This window comes from Aspergillus ruber (genome assembly GCF_000600275.1).
Source record: "Aspergillus ruber CBS 135680 unplaced genomic scaffold scaffold00024, whole genome shotgun sequence".
NCBI classification, from domain to species: domain Eukaryota; kingdom Fungi; phylum Ascomycota; class Eurotiomycetes; order Eurotiales; family Aspergillaceae; genus Aspergillus; species Aspergillus ruber.
In genome coordinates, this window is record NW_024467320.1 from 391589 (window position 1) to 412693 (window position 21105).

Sequence of the window (21105 nt, forward strand, 5' to 3'; positions counted from 1 at the left end):
AGTAGCAGCTATGCGAAGCTGTTGTGCTCGCTGTGATGTCGTAGCGTTATTAGGTGAGTTGGGCTTTGCGGAGATGCCGCCCGCCGGGGATTCGCCGAGTCCGTTTTCCCGTAAAAGTTCGTCTCCGCTACACCATCACTACCACTGCGGTTGTCGACAACCACGACCACACCACCACTCGCAACTCTCGCCATTACGATACACATGAACGCTTGATCAATCGAGCCACGCTTCCGCAGAGAAAAGAAGAAGAAGAAGAAGAAGAAGAAGAAGAGGGAAATCCCCACCGGCCATCATGGCCTCCTCAACCTCGTCCTTCACAAAACCCTTCCAGAAGATCCTGGACCCAACCAAGATCGGAACCTGGAATGTCGTTCGTCGCCCACCAATCGAGAATAAATCGGTGATCCAAGGAAAGACCCGCGAGCAGGGCTCGAATGCCTTCAAGACACATCAATCGAAGGAGGGGACGCGGTTACGGAAGGCCCTGAATGCCCTCACGCACGGCAAGAACATTTTCGTCTACCACAACATCCGCACGAATCAGGTTGTTTATTCGTTGACGAGGTATTTGGAAGTAAGTCACCTCTCACTCCCATCTTAGAAACGACAAATTATTGATACAATTGTGTTACAGAAAAACAATGTCCTCCGCCAACTCTTCTATCACGGCAAAAAAACCGTCCCAGCAACCCTCCGCAAAGACATGTGGGTACCCTACTACTCCGTGCACTTCGCAGACACCAAAATCGGCCTCCGTGCCTACCACCTCCTCCGCGAATTTTCCATGCAGCGCCAACTCTCCCCGCCCCGCGAAATGATCACCATCTCCGACCGCTACCTGGACCAGAAACGCCCGCGCGATCCCGAAAAAGCGAAAGAATTCGACGAGAAGTACATGAGCAAGATCGGCTGGTTGATGGAGAAGAAGGAGCGCGCAAGAGTGGTGATGGATCAGAAGGCTACTAGCGTTGCGGATGTGGCTGCTGTGCTGGCGATTCAGGAGGAGGAGGTGAGGAATGGGTTTGCGGATGGCAAGAGGGGGTACATTACCCGGTCTGCGCGAAGACGTCGCCGTGAGGCGCGGAAGAAGGAGGAGGAGTATGCTAATAAGGCCGCCGGGCGGATCGCGAGCTTTGAGGAGACGCTGAGTAGCAAGGTGGTTGACTACAAGGTTGAGGATACCAGTCAGAATGATCCTGCTTTGCAGGGTGGGAATGTTAAGGTTCTCTGGACGGATGTTCATGATGCGCGGTTTGCGGAGGCTTGGCCTGAGCGTGTGCGTCATGGCGAGCTGGACTTGAGCCGCGACCATGTTATGCCTGGTCAGAAGCCGATCTACGATGTTGAGGTCCTTGCGGATGATGCGTTCAAGGAGAAGGAGGCTAAGCAGGCTTAAATGTGGTGAATAAGTCAACAGTGAAAGCATGGCGTTCAACTATCGAACTGAAATGGCGACATGTATTCCCCTCAGATTGTACTTTTAGATATTCAATTATCATTTGTGTACGTATTTTGAATGAGAAAATGAGTTCAGATCCTCGATGCCAAATAGTCGATTTGCAAGCAAAACCACTACTCCAGAACCAAACCGGTAAATGTCCCAACCTCAAATGTGTAAATTGGGTTCACATCACAATGTATCCAGTAGCCGTACAAACACAGTGGTCGATGAAGAAAAGAAAAGATAAAGACAACACGGGCATCAAGACTGACTACCTCTAGCAAAAGCGAGGCGAGGAAGTAAAAAAGGAAAAGAATAATAATAATAACAACCAAGGCAAAACAAAAAAAAAGAAAAGATAGAATCACACATGGTTGAATGATAAATGGGAAAAGATGAGAAAAAAATGGAAACATGCAATACCATGAAGAGCTTCTCTTCCAAGAACATGGTGAGTGGTCTGGCCAGCCCTGGCCAGCCCTGGCCATGAGTGAGTGCTTGGTGATCGATCTCAACAGAAAGAAACAATAAAAAGACAAAGCCACTTCAGAACTCCATTACCTGATCCAACTCAAGGTCTCTATCCCTGAATGTAATGCCAGTCCCGAATGAAAGAAATTGTATGAATGCTCAGGAACCCTTGCTGTCCTTAGTTTCAGTCTCAGGCTTGTTATCGGCAGCCTCCTGCGGGACATCCGTGTGCTCGTTAACTGACAACTCTGGTCCGGGCTCGTCGGTCGACATCCTCCGGATGATCTCTTCGTTGACCTTCTGAGCATTTTCTGAGTCATCGGTGATTCCTGCATTAGCCATGCTCTGCCGGGTTCCTTCGACGATCTTGTCGGCTTCGCTGATGCCCTCTTTGGCGGTTGCGGGATCCCCGTCTACACCGATCGGTTCAACGGCTTGATTGATGACATTCTTTACGCGACTCGAGTCGAAGCGAATGACCATACACGACAAATTATCTGTGCTAAATCGAGCAAGCGCATGGTCGACCAGAACCCTGGAGGCTTCTTGGGCATCGGGGACGTTGCGGATGAGTTCCACGGCTTCCTGGTCACTGCAGACATCCCAGAGCTACGCTTGTCAGTAATACTTAGGCAAAGAAAGCATGGGGAAACATACTCCATCGCACGCTAAAATGACAAATTCATCAGCATCCGCCTGGATAACGGTCTCGGTGGTGTAGGGATGCCCTGTGACAAGATCTTTGAGGTACGCATCACCCAACGCTCTGGTCACAGCAAGCACACCATTGACACGGTTGTTGAGGACTAATCCACCAGCGCTAGCTATCCGTTTCCCTTCGTTCTCATCGCTGCCCTTATGGTCGTATGAAAGACGGAGTGCTTTGCCATTGCGACAGAGAATAGCACGCGCATCACCAACGTTGGCGGTATAGAGCACACGCTGACGGCTAGCTTTCTCTTGCAGCTTGGGAAGCACGGTTGTAGAATCGGACTGAGCATTTTCTCCGGCCTTGGTGTCGCCTTCACTCTTTATCGTCTCCGCGGCGGCTACGGGCGCAAGTGCGGCGGTACCAGTGGCCGAATGTGGGCTGGGAACCCGATCCTCCCATCTGAGCAGAGCGATAACTGCGGTACAGCCACTGTTCTTCAAGGGTAGCTTCTCCAGCTGCTGGTCAACACTGGTAAAAGTCTGGTCGAGGAGTTCGGGAACGGGCGCATTGGGGTTTCTCCGCATAACATCCTGGAGAACGTGATGCAGCTTTTTCCCACACCATTCAGCTGCAAAAGTGCCTGCGTGGCCATCGAAAATAGCAAAGTACCCATTATCTGTTTCGACAGTGGAGTCGAAAGTGGGAGCCGTGGGGGAAACGTCTTTGTCGTCGTCGACCTCGGCGCGTGTAGACGGAGCGGGGGTTCCCAGGAAATTGTAGAGGTAGGCATGAGTATCTTCCATTGTGCGACGACATTTCCGATTCCGATCTTCGGTGACGCCGACTCTGAACGATGAACGCGCGGTGGGTATCGATTCACCCGCGGAGTTATTGCCTGACCCTTGGGGAACACTTAATGCAGCATCCATATTCCCGAGTTTCTGTAGTGGATTGGGTGAACTTGGCGACCCGTTGCTGTTTTCCTCGCGCTGAGTACTGAGGGTCAAAGATTGTTTGGCGTTGCTGAAAAAGGTAGCCGCCTTGGTAACAGTGCTACTCCTGCGTTTCTTCTCGCCACCTGGGTTATTCTGGTCTTCGCTGGCTCTGCGGCTAAAAAACCCAGTGGGAGGGGAGAACTTTTTGGTAGACACGGTGCTGTCTTCGGCGGGAACGGCTAAAGAGGAGGAAGGAGTGTCGATACTGTTGGAGTGTGGAACGGAATCGGTCTTGTCCTTGGGTGGGCTCGAGGAGCCACTGAACATTCTGTTCAGCAACCCACCCTGGTAAGAACTTCTGCGCTTATTTCCTGCCAGCTTGAAGGTTGGAAGGAATATGGGGATAAAAAGATATGGCGAAAGCACGCAATGCAGTTGACGGAGTGGTGGGTGAAGAGCGCCAAATACGCGCTGACGTAGGAGGGAGAAGAGTGGAGGCCGAGGAGATAATCCTAGGTACTATTAAATTGGCTGCGGAAGTGACGGCAAATCGAGCTGGAAAGTACAACAGAAAATTCAGTCAGTTAATTTGGATCTACAGCGGTTCTTGCTGTGTTTAAGACTGGCGAATTCGAGGGAATTCAGAGGGCAGGTTGTAAACGCAATGCAATGGGAACAGGTAATAGAGTCCGGGGTTGGGGTGATCAAGCGGCTATGCACCCAGCCACTTCTAGTCAAGGACGATGAAACAGTATGGAATAGAAGAAGTACAAAAGAGCATAACGTCTCTTGTAAGAAACAAATTATCCAGATAAAAGATAGCAACAGGGAATTGAACAAGAATTGGGCTCCCCAGTACTCCGGATGAACCCCACTGGGGGGCGAGCAGAGGAACAGGCATATGGAATTCAAGCAGAGCAAAGAGTGATTCAATATACTCACTAAGAATATAGTACAGATAGAGCGAAGATAAGGATGATGGATTGACGATGGGTAGATGGATGATGTAGTAGAAGAGGCAGTAGGAGTAGAGTGTAGTTGTAGTGATGGTCCCTGGAAGGCGGAGAAGAGTGAGAAACGGGGGGGGACAATCGAGCAGTAGAACGCTGAACCGGTGGAGTCACCTTGATAATGGGAAATGTTCTAGAGCTGCAAATCGAAATTCTCCGGGAAAGCCAGAATCAATCTAGAAAATTAGGAGATTTTGTGCATTTAACATCAATTGTTAACGGCTGTCATGTATGAATATACACTCCTGGTTAAGGGGGCGGCGGTAGTATACACCATTCCGGCCACAATCGAGTACTACGAATTATGCAAACGGCCAACTTCTTGTAAAAGGGATGGACAATCGTCACCCATTCTATATTTGGGCCTATTCCATGTAGAGTTTGACACGCGAGACTATGGAGAGTAGTACCGCATAGTGTGCGACTCGGAATATTACCTCTACCAAATTCGCACGAATGGAAGACGGAGTACGAGCATCCCAAGCGATTATCAAGGTAGCTACTTGTAGATCTATATCACAACATATCAAGAAGGAAAAGGTTGAAGATTCCTCACTAATTGATTTACCACGAGCTGAAATCTCCAAAACCCCCTGTCCCTTTCGCCTTTTTCCTCGCTGGTTCCGGCTCCGGCTCCTCGTCCACAAACTCAACAATCTCGTCCTCTTCTTGACCCTGGCCTGCCCGTTCAGCAAGTGTAGCTTTCAGATATTTTCCGACTCCCCCCCCAGAGCTGTCATCCGTGGTTGTTTCCCCGGCACCACGGACTCTCTTTCCTGTCCAGGTCACGCGATCATCATCTTCCCGTCGCGCATCTTGTTCTTTCTCTTCTGTTGTTCGTGGGACTTGGCCCTTGTCAATCGCTTCTTTGGTTTGTTTCTCTTTCAGGAATTCCTCGAATGGATCGACGAAGATTGTCACGTCTTTAATTCGAACGTCGGGGGTCGGTCGGTTTGTCGTTGGGTTGACAGGGTGCATTTCCAAACTATTAAGCGTAGTAGATGAAGGGGTTGGATCGTCAATGATGTGACCGAAGATAGTGTGCTTATTGTTCAGGTGAGGCAGAGCACGATAAGCAATGAAGCTGGAAAGGGTTAGCACGCAACCGATAGGAGGGCAAAACTGGAACTCACAATTGACTGCTGTTCGTGTTCTTCCCCTTATTCGCCATACTCAAGGTCCCCCGAGAATCATGCTTCAAAGGTCCCTCGAACTCATCGTTGAAATACTTCCCCCAAATACTCTCGCCTCCCCTACCAGTTCCAGTCGGATCACCACCCTGGGCCATGAAGCCCTTGATATTCCGATGGAACGTGACATCATTGTAGTATCCCTTCTTGGCCAACTTGAGGAAATTCCACACGGCCTTAGGCGCATACTCAGTATGCAGCTCCAGGTTCAAATCTCCGGAAGTAGTCGACATGCGAGCATAACCCTTGTGCTTGACCCGACCTCGCTTCAGCATGTATTCTTCGTCTGAAAGAAGCGCTAGCTCACCAGACGTATGTGGTGTCATACCAGTGCTAGTAAGCGAAGCAGCCGCCAGTCCAGTCGTGTGTCGCGCAGCATTGTAAGGAGTGACTTTTCCAGGCTGTTGCGTCTTCTGGGCTGCCGCTTTCGCACCTACGGCGCTTCCAGCCTTCGATAACCCCTTAGAATCAGCAGAAGCAGTCTGCTGAGCTCTCTCCGCGCGAGCTTTGGCCACGGCTTCCTTCGCCTTGACAATCTTCGCAGCACTACCCAGCGCATTCACATTCACGTTCTTCGCAGGGTCATGCTCCTCCGTCACCGGACTCTCCCCCGTTTTCATATAATGAAACGAGTTCAAATTCCTCCCCTCGATATTTTGCGGATCCTGCAACGTAATGATATCTTTCCTCCCAAACTCCTCGTCCGTAACCAAATCCCTCCACAACTTCCCCTTGATATTTAACCTCTCAACTGTATCCCACGCGAACACATTTCCCGTATTCCGCAGCGCAACGATATGCGTATTATCCGTGAGAACCTTATACGTGACCGGGTCAACGTACTCCCCAGACTCATTCTTCGCGATGTTCAGCTTAATCAGATCCGAGCTTTTCAGCGACGTGCCGTCGACTGGGTTTGTTCCGCGGTCTTTGATCCAGGGAAGGATGTTGGTGAGGTCGAAGATTGTCCCCGAGGCGGTGCAGACGGGGTGTTGGTATGGTTGGAGGGAAAGGGAACAGAAGTTGAAGGGGAGGCGTCTGAAGGCGGCTTGGTCGCCTTTCCGAGCTTTGCCGACGCCGGCGCCGGCGCTAGCTGAGTATGCGTCTTCGGAGGACCATTCTGAGTGGGTGATCTATTCGATTTGAAGATTGTTAGTTGAGTTCTTATCGAGTGCTAGCTGTCAGGTCAAGGCGCGACGTACGTAAAGTTTATCCGTTCCTATAAACAAACAAAGCGTTAGTGACGAATACCTATAGCATGCGCAATCAATTTTGCTATCAAACACTCACCTTTTCCCATTTTGACAAAGCGCAAAGTGTTGTTTTTCCCTTCGGCGCCTTTGCGACAGACTCATTTCGCCGCGACCATGATGTATTATTGGCTTGCACTAACCGGATATGGTTAGCTCAATTCTGGTTCTACGATGAGGGTTAAGTAGACATCATCTCCAGATATGGAAACACGAATAGAAAGACATCACTATGCAGATTTTATATGGATATCAGGCCTTCTAATGCGGACACCATCCAGCCTTCCTGAGCTACTGTATATACATCTGATTCATTCTAAAGTCCAATTGTATCTTCGCTATGAGCTCCTCGCCCTCGCGGCTCATACCATGTTTGAGGGTAGTGAGGGCAGTTTGAGTTGCTTGTTGAGGATATATCTGCGCAGAGGTGTAGGGAGTATCATAGATCGACTGTTGATGTTAAATGTACAGTGTAGTTAGTTGTACTACTTAGGGTGATTTGTGTAGGCAACGGCTGGGTTAAGAGTCTGGGGTCGTCGTTTTGTATTGGATTCGAGGGGCAAGCATTAGAGTGCTTGTCTGTTTCGCTTGTTATGCCCCTTGTACGAATAAATATCTACATGGCAAGGATTTATGAATCTGTGTACCTCGATATCACATAAGGGTATGGTGGAAGACAGCAATAAATACATGTGACTTCGAATATATATCCTAACACCACCACAACACCATGACGTTCATATTCCACAAAAATGATAAGACTCCGAAGATGAGATTTATATGTACATTGAATCTGTATAATCTGCATAAACACACCCCATCCCAATTAAAACTCCTGTTTATCCAAACCCCAAACCTCCCAATCCTTGAGCACCTCCCACCCCACACGCCGTAACCTTCTTCTCCACCGCTGCGCATCCGGATTGGTCTGCAGCGGGAGACAAACATTATCTTCTAATTCCGCAAGAATGCTCTCGTGAGGAAGTGGTTGGTGGTGATGGGTTTTTGTGGGCGAGGTTGTGAAGGGGGATTGGTGGTCATCTTCTCGGGAGCGTTTGCCGAGGACTGAGGTGGTGGATTGCTGGCGGGATTGAGGATAGCCGTGTGTGTATGGGATGGAGGGGAGATGGGGATGTGTGGGGGAGGTGATGTTCATGCCTAGGCCTGGGTTTGGTGTGCCGTTTTCGAATGTGGATGTTTGGAGGGTTGGGGAAGAGACGTAGTGGTTTGGAGATTGTTCTGTGTGTGGTTGGGATGATGGCTGCTGATGGTCGTCTGAAATATAGAACTCGCGCAATTCCCATGCTTTCCAGCCAATTCCTAGGACCTTAAGATGACTGAAGATACTCTTATCAGCTAGATGTATGCTCATTTTCTCCGTGAGAATCTTATCGTCCACTTCGACAAGATCTTGTAGTGTTCGCACTGAGACGAGTCCGTTCGCATTGCTTATAGTCCGTGGCGTGGCCCCTGTTCCTGTGCTTGTTCCATTGGGAGGCGAGGAGATATTCCCTGTTGGAATTAGAAGGCGAAGAGCCACTAGCTTCCGGAGAAACGGAAGAATGAGACCTAGCGTCTCCATGCTGTTCACCTCCGTTGCAAAAGCGAATTGTTCTAGATTTGGGCTCGCGTGAACAATGCGGGCAAGGGTGGATGAGGAGAGAGGCCATCGGGATGGGAGTAGAAGGTGGCGGAGTGTGGAGGCGTGATTTGTCACGATGGCGTTGAGGTAGCTATCTCGGATGTTGAGCTGGAGGCTTGCAGGGTTCGGTGATGAGACGGTAGGGGAGTTTAAATGAGGATAAGCGTAGTCTGAGAATGGTGGCGGCGAGGACGAGCTCGGAGCTCTCGGGGAGACCACATCGTTGGCATCACGAGGGGGATTGACGAAGTATAGCTTCTCTAAGCCTGTGAATTTCGCCAGAAACTCAGCGTGTCTCTTGGACAGCGCATCCTGTCTCATACACTTGATACGCAGACGACTATTAGGTGGATTCGTCGGCCAGCTCCTGTCCACAAAAGTATTCATGAAACTCGGACCATCTGTGCCAGTGTTGTTGAGAACCGTAACATCCTCCACCGTATTAGGATCAAACGCGATGTTAAACTCTTCACTGTGCAGTGCATACAAATTCTGCAGCGCAATCTTCCGCACAGCCAACGGCTCCTTCGCCGCAACACACTTGCGAAAGTAATCATGCAGCATAACACTCGGCTCCTGCGCATTGCGCATTCGCGGCGACCAATGCATATTCAGCTCCTTCAACTTCTTACACTTCCACAACAACGTCGAAATGTCATCCGGATAGCACAACGGGTCAATATCCGTCAACTTCAACCTCCTCAAATGCGGCATCGGCGGAATAACAATCGTTGGCCTCGGATGCCGACTACTCGGAAATCGCACATTCAACGACGTCAAACGCGGCAACTGCGCAAGTCCCACATACACCGTCTCCAGCATCTTTGTATTAAGCTCCCAGCTAAAACTCTCCAAGTCTGGCATGCGATCCACAGCCGCGCGGACGGCTATATTCAGCATCATCGAGGAGTCAGGTACCCGTCCGACTCGCGCGTGTTCTTCGAGTTCGTGTTCGCGCCATTCGCCGCGGATGGTCAGCGATCGGACGAGTCTCGCATACGGCCGGGTAATGACTGCGTTGAGGCCCATTGAGAAGGGGCTTGCGCTGCCCATTCCTTCGGGTTCTTCGCCGCAGTATCGAATTTTGTCGTAAGAGGTTAGGGTGAGGTTTCTGTACAAGAGTGGGAGAGACATGTAGTTAAGGACCCGGCAGGTCCTGCATAGCCGGGCGAGGTCTGCGGTGTCGTCGACCTGGTTTCAACAAATGTTAGCCGTAGGACATCCAGCCGTATGATGAAACGCACGTAGGAAATAATCTTGTCGATCAAGTTCAACGGCATCACCATCAACGATGCGTCGTCCGGCGTGTGCGCCGTGACGGTGGCTTCGAACATGTTTCGATTGACAGCCGCCATGGTGCGACGTCCACGAGCAATGATGTCACAGCATGGACCGGAGAGAATGGATGTCCAACAGGAAAAGGATGAGGCATCGATTGGTGGGATCGCAATATCATGTCAGAATGGGTGGTGTTGGCGAAGAGAGGAAATAAGAAGAGAGCTTGGAGCTTCGGAAGTCTTGATTTGACGGGGGGAAAAAGTTCCGCCTGGAAGGATCTCGGTGTTCGTTCGTGTTCGTCCCCGATAAGGCACAGTGATAATAGACAATTACAGAAAAGGCATTGCTAAGCAGAAGATCTTTATATTCAGAGGATGTCTCATGTATGTTCAAAGAATGCAGCATCGGGTTCTCTGAGTGTCTATTAGGCTCACACCGCCTTGTATAGATCCTAGATTCCAGTTCAAGATAGCAAAAAGTATATAATTGAAAAGTCGTTAACTAAAGAAATTATAATATAGAAAGACATCGACAAGTCGAGAAGATAGAATCCCATATACCACATAAATAACCCCTGAAAAGAAAGAACGCGCCAATCACTGGGTATCACTTGAATATAGCTGTCAAAATCCCAATACTCCAAAAAAAAAAAGAAAAACCAATTTTCCCAAAACCCCGATATAATAAATTAATCATGGCGATAAATGGAAATAATCTCACTCGTCGCGCTTTTATCCTGCGCCGAAATGGCCGAAAGATCGCCCGCGTTCCTGACCCGGCCGCTGTGGTGTAGGCTGGTAGACCGTCCCATCAGAACCCACCCCCTCAGAAGCTTGAGACGCATCCTGTGCGTGATTTGCAGAAAGGTGGTCCGGGAAATGGTCATCGGGCCCAACGAGAGCCGCCGCTTCGGGGTCATAGCGCAGTTCATAATGGTTGGCATTATCATCGGTTGCCCATGGCGGAGCAACCCGCGTTTGCGATGGAACCCTCACGGGTAGATTAGAATGACCGGAAACCGGATGGCTGGAGGTTGGACGACGGCCCTGCTCAAGAAGACTGGAGTCATTGAATAGCTGTGCCGACCAGGTGCTTTGTCCCTGATTCCGGGCAGGAATAACGGTGACCGGCAAGGATGCATCAGCAGCTTGACGTCCGCTTGCAGGACCCCTTTTGCGGTGGAAAGGGAAGAAGTGATTGTCTCTGCGCGGGACATTGCACTGCTGTTCGTGCCCCTCGTCTTCGGAGAAATCGGACTCTTTCTCCTCGGGGTGCTCTGCCTGTGCGGAAGCGACTTCCCTTGGCGGGGATGCACGTCTTCGTTTGAATGGGTTCAATAGACTCCGCCATCGCGGATCCGTGTGGACGGTTTGAGTCAGGTTTTCTCGATGCTGTTGCGCCGTAAGAGCTTCGTCGGAATGATCGTTATGCTGTCTGTTATGCTCCTCTTTGGGCCCATCCGTTTCCTCCTCCTCTTCCATATAAGGCATCATAACTGGCGGGGTGGGACTCGAGACAGGGTGATAGCGGACATTATAGACTGTGCTCGCTGCACTGTTGGTATCTGCCCGACTGACGGGCGTGACCGCTACCGGTGGTGGAGTGGGCCGGGCTGCTCTCCGGCGTCGTGACTCGGCAAAGAGGGCGTATGTTTGATTCTGTGGGCCAGGCTGTCTTCCATGTCCATTATTTCGGGTTCGCAGCGGATGATGTGCTAAGCCCATCATGCCTCCCCATCCTGACGATGTCCCTGTGCCACCACCTCGATCATTCCCGTTGTACGTTTGGCGCGGCCAATCGACTTCTTCAGATGGCGTGATCTCCAACATTTCATCGCCATCAAAGATCTCCCTTCCGAGAATTCCATCTTTCCTCTCATCGCGCTCCAAGGCCTCGATCCGTTCTACCCATTCCCAGACCACGACACTCGCTGCGGCAGATCCAACCCACCGGATGTAACTACCCCAGCCAGCCACGTCGGGTTTTGCGATATCTAACACAAAAAACACAACCGGGATCAACACGGCGCAGAGTGATAACAGGGCTACCAGGCATATGTTTTTCATCTTCGGGTGAAAGAACGCGAATCGGTGTTTCGATAAGGAATAGAAGATAACCCATGCGGCATAGAGCAAGTTTAGGGAAAGCTCGAATAAGTAACTGAGTGCAGGAATCGCATCGTCGTATAACCGTGGTCGCGTGGTATTCGATTTCACAAGGAAGTTCTCGAGAATGCTAAATGTCGTATCCAATACGATTAATGCAAAACCAGCCCATTTGATCATAACTTTTTCTTTATGTCGCGGAAATAGTCGAATCAACGTTTGGACCTGAGCAAGCCAGAGAAAAGTGCTAGATATGACGCGAACTATTCGAATTTCGTTCCCATCAATAACCTCTGCAGTCAGTGCTTCAGCGTCCGAGTATCCGTATATATATTGCCTTTCAGCAACCTTGAACGAGTCCGCGCTCGCGATGGTCAATGAGATGGCAACCAATATTGCAGCAACTTTTTGAAGCCATGGCCGGCCACCGACTCCCACAGTCGAGGAACCACCACTGTATGAACCCCCAAGCATGCCATGTCGACTCAGAAAATTCGCGCCACCACTAGGGCCACCAATGTAATATGTACGAGGAGTAATCAAGAGGATAATAACGAGAAGATAGCTGACAACAGTGGCGCAACCGATCGCATATAACTGCGGCGTGACGGACGAATAAAAGGGGTCGCGGGTATCTAGCACGGCAGAAGGATTCGTAACATTTGATGGCTCGCCCGTACAGAGAGGCTCAAAGACCGCGTTCTGCGTCAGAGTGAGGGTCGCAGTCCGGTTCAAATGAATGTAACCATGTTGTGGGAGGAGAAACGGCGTACAACCGGGGTGATAACTCGTAGTGGTCGTGGACGTTGGCTGAGCCCAAATCTGACGGGGAGTCAAACCAGCGGCGTCCCCCATGGTCGGCTACTCTGGAAGGATTCACGTCGTCGTCTTCGTCGTCGCCGTCGTCGTTGTCGTTGACGTTGCGGGCCGCTCATGTATTGTCTGAAACCATCGGAAATAATCTCTTTTTTGACAAGCATAAGCATGCATACAGTCTCGATATCCTTCGCTAATCAGCTATTCTTTTCCCTTATATAGGCATGGCTGAGGATCGATGGACAAAAGAGTATCGAGTATTGGATGCGGCGGTCGAGTCAACTCGGGGATGGGATCGTAACGTAGTAATTGGAGAATGTAGACGGGCCAAGAAAGACAGTAAGAGACATACAAAATGAAGATATAGGACGTTTAGCGAGCAATGGAGGTTAGTCCAACGGTTAAGGGGCGTGGAGGATCAGAGCCCAAGAAAGGCGTTCATTCGTTTTGCCGGCCGCCGATGAACCGCCACCCGGGCGGTCGGCGGTCGAGATTCGGTCATTGTACCACTACTATGCCACGGGAATTTTGAGCTTTTTTTCATGGGAATTGAGTTAAACATACAATGACAGCTGCAATAAGATTAATCTGATATTGAACTTCCTATCGTGGCATGGCATACAGATACTTGTTGACCATGTAATGGTATATACAACAGAACAAGGAAGAAATGATGAAACCGTGGATATCATAACTACAAGTTGTGGTACAATGTCGAGAAAAGGCATGAGGACAGGGTATCCTCCTGCCGTGCGAGGTGTGAAGAGATCGAAAGAAGGGATGAAGAGAGTGTTCCGATGCATTGAACAGCGCATGATCATCTCGGGGGTGGAGGATAGGACATTGGTGTCGGGGCAGTGTAGGGCGACATGAGCGTTGCCCCTTGCGCTGCTGCTATTCTGGCGCGATCCTCTTCTCGCTTCTTGATTTCCGTCTCGTCTTGGATAAGAGTACAGCAGGTACAGCAGGTAGCGCGTACGCAATCAGATCCGATATCGCCTCTGATGCTGTATGCTTTTCGAATCCGCTTATGTTGGATGGTTGCCAGAAGCCCTAGCATTGTTAGCTAAACTATTCAGCTGGAGAAAGAAGGCAAAGCTCACATTGACAACCACACAGCAGAGCCATTGCTGTACAAGACCCATTGCATGCGCTATACCCTAATAAATTTGTCGGGTCTTCCTTGCGCGACTTCAGAGTAAGCCGGTACTGTGTCTTTCCATATAGGATACAAGGACAGAAGATTCCCAGACAGCAAGTGCTGATATTGGAGCAGTCGCACATGCTATGAGTCCACGTTCCGCCTTTTATCTCTTGGTCCGGATGTTTTACCTGACCGGGCTGGTGGTATGCAGCTACATCCTCCGGAACTGCCACCTGACCTGTGCTTGTCGCTGTTGGTGGAGGGAATCGTGGAAACTGGGGAGAGTGCAACGGGTTCGTATCTGGCACGACAGCCAGAGGACGGGGGTTTGGATTCGGTTCCAACTTTGCTTGATCTGTCTTCAAGGGTAGCGGCCCTGGCGACCTTGGGGTAAGATCCTGCACATATTGCGGTGCTTCTGCATAGGTGGGTTGAGGGTGAGGTTGAATCATCTCGTCGGCATATGGAGCGTAGTTGGCTGGATGCTGTTCCGGCGGCGGAGGAGAGCCAGAAATATAAGGAGAGGCGACCGGGTCATTTTGTAGATATTGTGTTTTTTCATTTACTGTATTTGGTGTTTGTTGCGGTACTTGACCGGACACTGTCTGCTCTGGTTCCTGGGATTGTTCTTGTTGTTCCTGCATGCGCTGTTGGTGTTGTGTTGGATCCACGGCGGCTGCTGGTTGGTAACCCGGGGCATGCATCTCCAACGGCGTCTGAAGGAAAGAATATCTGCGATTTACATTGTTTGTATCTAAGCGTAATTGGCGGTTCATTGTGTTTGGTTCACGGTAGGTTATGAGACTGTCGCAAAGCAAGCAACGGCCGTTTTAACTCGGTTTCGGATGATTCAAGGACAAATAAGGATTCCCGAGGTCAATGCAAACGATGCCAATTCAGATTGACGAGAAACGAGCGTGTATGCTGCAGTTTTGTGGAATTCAGCGACAGCACATGTACCTAGATGTACCTGGATGTATGTACACTCACTCCACCGATAATGGCCGGCGGAGACGATGCGGACGCTGCAGTTGAGGATGAACAAGACAACAAAAGCACAGAATATAATACAGAAATATTATAGACAGTGAGCGAGAAAGGTTAGTAAAGAGCGAAAGAGCAAACACTTGTTAGAAGTGTAGGCAGAATTAAAGGTGTGTAAGAGTGAGAGTGATCACTGGGCGTCGGCCTCGGGAGGACAGTGACAGTGACATGCATATTCGGGCTCGCTGTGTATCGTCGGGACCACTCTTTCTTGGTATTCTGCATTATGATGTGGACTTTACTGGAGACATCCAGTCAGAAGCATTTGGCGGTGGTTCGGCAGCTGCCGTTGGAAGATGAGGAACGGCGCCATCACAGCGCCGTCGATTTTGATCACATCACATCAAGCGCTCGCCAATGAGAAGAATAGGATGACTGTGCCGCATTAGTAGTGTCTGGAGAAGGATTCGTAAGTAGTCTCCGTACTCCGTACTAGACAAATATGTTTGTAGAGAGTCAAGTATGACAATGTTCTGGAATATGTATCTTGATAACGGCCAGCTGCAGATTGCCCTGGGGTGACGTACAAAGGGGACATGTGGCAGGCACAGAGCGACATACAAGTATGCACTCTGTACTCCGTAGTAGCCTAGTATTTCTCCTCTTATCTATACCTTTGTACCCGGGTATCTCAAATTGATATTGATTGTCTGTCGTCATTGTTTATGTTTGTCAGGTGACCCAAAGCGTAACCCAAGGCAGCCATAATCGCCCTTACTGGAATTAAACAGATCGCCGTTCTGCCGGTATGCAGCACAGAGTGGTAGATGTACATATAAGTCTGTACTTGATGGTAGTACTCCGTATGTTGAGTACAATTAATGATAATAATCACCAGGTCAATTCTCTTCTAAGACGCTTGTATCTACTATCTGTGTCCTAAAGCACTGTACAGAGTACCCCGTTCTGTATAAATACAGTATCCGCCCTACGCCCCACAAAGGCGGTGAGAAGATCCTCTCCTTTCATCGTCTTCCTTCTCTCCCTTGTTGGTATCCCTACTCCTACCACCACCACTACCACCGCTAGTATCTCACTTTCCTTTCTCTAGTTAATGCCAAAACTGCTCTCATCCAGTAATAACTGTTCCTGTCTCCCCAGTTCCTCCCAAGAATCTCCATTATTGGTGCATCAATCTCTCTCTGGCCTGTCAGAGCTCGCGCCCCGGGAACGTGGTTGGTGAACCGGTGGTGACGCCAATTCCCTCCTTCCTGTTCGGGTCTCCCTTATCTCAATCCTCCTACCTGATTCTGTCACTTACATCCCTCTAATATATCCACTCCCCATTTATCACTCTCCAATATCACTCACTCTCCAATCCTGCAATTCCCAACCAATGTCCTCTCCATGTCAACCCCTCCGCCTGCCGAAAAGAAGACCGTGTCTGATCAACCCCTGGTAACACCTGCGGCTGCTGCTCATCATGATTGCCTCGCTCGTCGCCACCAGCAGCTGCGACAGGGAGACAATCAACATCAGGATGAACAAGCCCCGTCGCCCTCTCGTGCTGAATCGCCGTCTGCTTATCAATGGTCTCTACCCACTTCCTCCGCATCCGCATCCGCTCCTCTAAAGAAACATCCCAAGCACCCTCCCGAGCTAGAGAGACTCACTCGTCCTCATCGCTCCCGCAGCCCCCAGCTCTCGGAACGAGATAGCATCTTTGCGACCAATTACTTGCCCTCTGACAGTGAAACACAAGCTTTGCCCTCTCTACCTTCCCGCGATGACGACAACAGTCGTCCGGCCGGTGTGAGCTCCAGGCTCATACAGCAACATGTACCATCTTCCGTCTCAGTTTCTGTTCCCACCTCCACTTCCAAGGTCCTTCCCCTTCGCCCTCGTTGCGGCGAGGCCGCCCGCATGGAAGTTGACGTTGACAGAAGTTCCTATCACTCCTCTCAATTACGTCCGCCCTTCCTGTCGCCACCAGTTAGCACTCATGCTGCCTTGTTGTCCGCCACTGGTAACGGGGAACGGCCTCGGGACTCCGATGACCTCGACCTCGTAGCGGAGCTCGCATCGTCCATTCCGATCCCAGAAAATCGGCAATCCCGATCCCATGAGTCGGGTACCAAATCCGCCCCACCTCCAGAGGATCCGTGGTCGGTCGATCGTCCTGCCGTTCGGCCTTCCGCCATCAGCTCCCCATCTTCGGGGCCATTGGGCACGACTCAGGTACCGGAAGAGCGTGGGGACCCGCGGGATTTTCCGTGGGATGGTCGTGACGAGGTGCAAAATAAGGTTAAGCGGAGTTCGAGTCGGGGCCGGCGTGGTATGGTGGAACACTCAATTGAGGCGAACTTGGCAAATGCGGAACCTGCATCGCATGTGCGCAGTCGCAAGTCCAGCCATTATCTGGGCTTGTTCAAAGAGAATACCACAACCTCACCAGACCGGAAGAGGAACCAGGATCGTGGTCGGAAAACCGAGGAGCCGTGGGTGATGTCGGACGAGGTCGCGTTGGAGTCCCCTCCCGGCTCTGGGGCATGGCCATCCGAAAAAGCCGCCAAGCGAAGGAGCTCCAAGAGTCTGTCCCATCCGTCATTTGTTGCTGATGCACCAATGACCATTGAACCTTCGTCGCGGGCCGACAGCCATTCCCAGCCCCAGACGGATGACCTGGTCAAGTATCAATACAAAGCGTTGCCTCGCAGCTTACTGGAGGAAATCCGAAACTTTCATTTGACCCCCGGTGGTGCACGGGGTTCCTCATTCTCTAAGAGCATCCCGACCCAGTGCACAGAAAGCAGTCGAGAGTATGCTCGGGAGCCGGCCTCAGGGGACGAGGCAGCTTCACCTGATACGCTTAGGGCCCAACGTCGTGGCTCTCAGTATGAAGATGAGGAGGAAGAAAAAGAACAGATTTCGTCTGCTTTGTACTTTCCCCATGAGCGCGTGACAGTGTCGGACGAAGTTGACCCGTACAAAGCTCATGCGGATGGTCAGGATAGTCTCAAACATTTTGAAGTATCAACACCTGACGCTGGTCCAATCCTGCTGCCGGGCAAGGGCCATGATGTTCTTCCGGGTGATCAGGAGGTGAACCATGTCGATATCTCTCTCCGCTCCAAAAATGACAGTAGAATCTTGCATGGCGATCTACAAGATCTACAAGCCCCTCTAGAAGAAGAGATAAATGACAAAGCTTTGACTACTATCCCCGAACGCAGCAATGACTACTCCACTTGTGAATCCGAGCTTGCTTCTGAAGACGAAAGTGGATTATCAACCCATGAGGAGTCGAGCGTCACGGAAGATGATGCCGCTGCTGATATAACGCCCACCGCAACTCCCACCCAGCGAAACCGGTATTTGCGGCATGGACGTAAACATGGCAAGGCCGCTCCGGTGGGTGCAGTCGAATTGAAGCCTTATCGGCATCAAGTTGGTGGGCATACGACGGTGTTCCGTTTCTCCAGGCGTGCTGTATGCAAGCAACTGAATAACAGGGAAAATGAGTTTTACGAACGCATCGAGCGCAGGCATCCAGAGATGCTAATGTTTCTTCCAAGGTTCGTAACATTTTTAATTTTTTGTGTCTTTAATGTACTAATCATTTGACAGATACATTGGGGTCTTGAATGTCACTTTTTCCAAAGGTTCCAAACGTCACAAGTCGCGTCCTGGGGGCCAACCCGAGTATACGGATAACGAAACCGCCAAGGATGAGCAACCTGCTAAGCAAACAGTCATAAATGATGCGCAGTCCCAGGAAACTGGGGAGCCGCAGCGAATCTTCAGCCACAGCCAGAAACAAGCGCCCGGCGTAACACCGAAAGTGATTCTCGAGAATAATCGTCACATCATCCCAGTCGACCTCTTCTCCCGTCATCACCAGAGACCTCGAACTGCGGACGCGACCACACTCTCCTCTAAACACCGTTTCCCCATTGACAATGAATTGCGGAGCCGTCTGCCGTTGAAGGCAAGCATTGAAGAGCAAAAGCCTCCTGAGACGTCGATCTCGAAACGGCCCAATATCAGCTGGGGTGCAACTACTGTTAACCGGAAATTGCAGGAGCAGGTTCTTCGAGAAGTCTTCAGCCCTCCTGCCATCCATCACCATCGACGACATCCCCGAGGTCGCTTGGTCATGCCTAGAACGACCTCAGACAGTGGCCGTCGAAGAGCTAATCTTTCGGAGGATCACACTGCGAGTAGCCGTCGTATCGCATCGGAATCTAATGAGCCTCAACGCTCGGATGCGATCGACATTGCGACCAAATCCGATGAGGGCCCAGGGCTGTCATCATCGGCCTCAACCGCATTGGATGCGACCCAAAACCGTATCGAGCAGATCCGAGCAGAAGAGGGACAGCCACGCACCAGTTCTCTGAACAGACACCGACAGGTGCGGCGGCGGCATTCGGGAAGTGGTCTGCAAAGACGAGGCAGCTTGGACAGCAAGCCCGGTGATCTCGTGTTTTTCGACGATGATGGCTACGGTGGAGATCAAGAGGATGAAATTTTTGCCATGGAAGGCGATGCTCCAATGGCGTCGGATCGCCCTGCGGCCAAGCCGTCCGCCCCAAGTGCACCAGAGGCTCCTCTCCTTGGTGGTAATGTGCATCATGCACCCCCAGCAATCTCAGAACCACCACCAAAGCCTCCTCTCCCCCCTCAAATGAAAGAAGATGGCCGTTTTTACCTTCCTACCAATCCGAAGGAAGCACAAACCATGAAGGATGAAAGAGTCCAATACTTTTTGCTGCTTGAGGATCTCACTGCCGGAATGAACAAACCTTGCGTGCTGGATCTGAAAATGGGAACACGTCAATACGGGATGGAAGCCGATGAGAAGAAGCAGAAGTCACAACGGCGAAAGTGTCAGACTACGACTTCTCAACAGCTGGGAGTGCGACTCTGTGGCATGCAGACCTGGAATGTCAAGAAACAGGACTATACTTTCGAAGACAAGTATTTCGGACGCGATCTTAGGTCCGGTCGCGAATTCCAGGATGCTCTAACCCGTTTCCTCTACGATGGTATCAGCCACGGAAGTGTGGCCAAGAAAATTCCGATTATTCTGGAGAAGCTTTCGAAACTGGAGAACATCATTCGCAAACTGAAAAGCTATCGCCTGTACGCTAGCAGCCTGCTGATTCTGTATGATGGAGAACTGAACCCATCTGACACGGTTCCTCATGCTCAAGGTCCTCAGCATCAATTCGAAAACAAACGACCTGGTTTGCAACGTCATGCTTCGGATGATGGGCATAACAACTTGGACGTTCATCTCAAGATTGTCGACTTTGCCAACTGCGTGACTGGCGAAGACGAATTGCCTCCAAGTGCTCGATGTCCACCTCAGCATCCCTATGATATTGACCGTGGTTATTTGCGTGGTCTGCGCTCACTCAAAACGTATTTTCGACGTATCCTGAAAGAGATCACTCAGGACGACTATTTGGAACGGGGCGAAAATGAGGCCATTGCTCTTGGTACTCGGGTCACGAATCATGACGATATTTCTGACCGGGGCTGGGATGAGATGATGGATAACGACCCCGGTGAAGTCAGTCTTTGATACGACCTTTTCTTTTCTATTTTATCTCTCTTTGTTTTCTTTTTCATTTTTCGTTTTATTTTCGGTTTCAGTTTTTCTTTACCCCCGCTTGTTCCTTCATCTTCTGAGTTAGGAGTTGGCATCATGTCTTCAATTATGCTCATATGGATACCAAGGGAAATGGCGTCGACATTTGCATGGCAAGGGCTCGGGTTTTGTTTGTTCGTGTTTGTTTTTGGTTTTGTTAAGATACGCATTGCGCTTCTATAATTTTGTTTCTCTCGCACGTTCCATGATGTCAACGACACAGTTATGATTGGCATGGGGGAGTTGGCAAGCAATACGATAATGATGATACATGGCGCCTTGTTCAGCCCTGGGCCTTTTGCGTCTATTCATGCCTGGATGCATTGTTAGAACAGAGTCTTGGGGAGCGATTCCCATTCGTTGCATGTGTTCGTGTTTCATTTTCTATTCCTATTCTTCCTTCTCGGACTTGTGTTATTACTTATACCACCGGGGGGTTCCCTGGATTCGTTTCTGCAGTTCGCAAAGCATGGGTGGTATCTGGAGCGGTTCACTTTGTGTACATAATCGGTTGGCGTCTTAGATTTC

General features: G+C 50.4%; 7 protein-coding genes across 7 annotated transcripts; 2 read left to right on the forward strand and 5 right to left on the reverse strand.

Annotated features, from left to right (window-relative positions):
• The first annotated feature begins 139 nt into the window (after window positions 1–139).
• On the forward strand, window positions 140–1568 carry EURHEDRAFT_483995 (mitochondrial 54S ribosomal protein mL67). The gene is made up of 2 exons (XM_040785539.1): window positions 140–577; window positions 638–1568. Exons 1-2 carry the CDS (start codon window positions 296–298, stop codon window positions 1397–1399), a joined length of 1044 nt encoding a protein of 347 aa, XP_040636681.1. The 5' UTR covers window positions 140–295; the 3' UTR covers window positions 1400–1568.
• Window positions 1569–2074: 506 nt separating this feature from the next.
• On the reverse strand, window positions 2075–3829 carry ptcG (type 2C protein phosphatase PTC1; the record flags this gene model as incomplete). The annotated part of the gene is made up of 2 exons (XM_040784715.1): window positions 2075–2524; window positions 2573–3829. 2 exons carry the CDS (start codon window positions 3827–3829, stop codon window positions 2075–2077), a joined length of 1707 nt encoding a protein of 568 aa, XP_040636682.1.
• Window positions 3830–4975: 1146 nt separating this feature from the next.
• Window positions 4976–7038, reverse strand: EURHEDRAFT_484000 (PPIL2 family peptidylprolyl isomerase). The gene is made up of 4 exons (XM_040785540.1): window positions 6993–7038; window positions 6905–6921; window positions 5646–6835; window positions 4976–5596 (listed from the first exon to the last, which is right to left on the reverse strand). Exons 1-4 carry the CDS (start codon window positions 7000–7002, stop codon window positions 5077–5079), a joined length of 1737 nt encoding a protein of 578 aa, XP_040636683.1. The 5' UTR covers window positions 7003–7038; the 3' UTR covers window positions 4976–5076.
• Window positions 7039–7778: 740 nt separating this feature from the next.
• Window positions 7779–9949, reverse strand: EURHEDRAFT_461522 (uncharacterized protein; the record flags this gene model as incomplete). Its single annotated transcript, XM_040784723.1, has 2 exons — window positions 7779–9785; window positions 9839–9949. The coding sequence occupies 2 exons, from the start codon at window positions 9947–9949 to the stop codon at window positions 7779–7781; spliced, it is 2118 nt and encodes a 705-aa protein (XP_040636684.1).
• Window positions 9950–10302: 353 nt separating this feature from the next.
• Window positions 10303–12832, reverse strand: EURHEDRAFT_517279 (PalH/RIM21 family protein; the record flags this gene model as incomplete). The annotated part of the gene is made up of 2 exons (XM_040786551.1): window positions 10303–10323; window positions 10694–12832. 2 exons carry the CDS (start codon window positions 12830–12832, stop codon window positions 10303–10305), a joined length of 2160 nt encoding a protein of 719 aa, XP_040636685.1.
• Window positions 12833–13610: 778 nt separating this feature from the next.
• EURHEDRAFT_517280 (DUF614 domain protein) lies at window positions 13611–14713 on the reverse strand (the record flags this gene model as incomplete). Its single annotated transcript, XM_040786552.1, has 2 exons — window positions 13611–13846; window positions 13897–14713. The coding sequence occupies 2 exons, from the start codon at window positions 14711–14713 to the stop codon at window positions 13611–13613; spliced, it is 1053 nt and encodes a 350-aa protein (XP_040636686.1).
• Window positions 14714–16328: 1615 nt separating this feature from the next.
• EURHEDRAFT_461637 (inositol polyphosphate kinase KCS1) lies at window positions 16329–20511 on the forward strand (the record flags this gene model as incomplete). Its single annotated transcript, XM_040784731.1, has 2 exons — window positions 16329–18496; window positions 18549–20511. 2 exons carry the CDS (start codon window positions 16329–16331, stop codon window positions 20509–20511), a joined length of 4131 nt encoding a protein of 1376 aa, XP_040636687.1.
• Window positions 20512–21105: the final 594 nt, after the last annotated feature.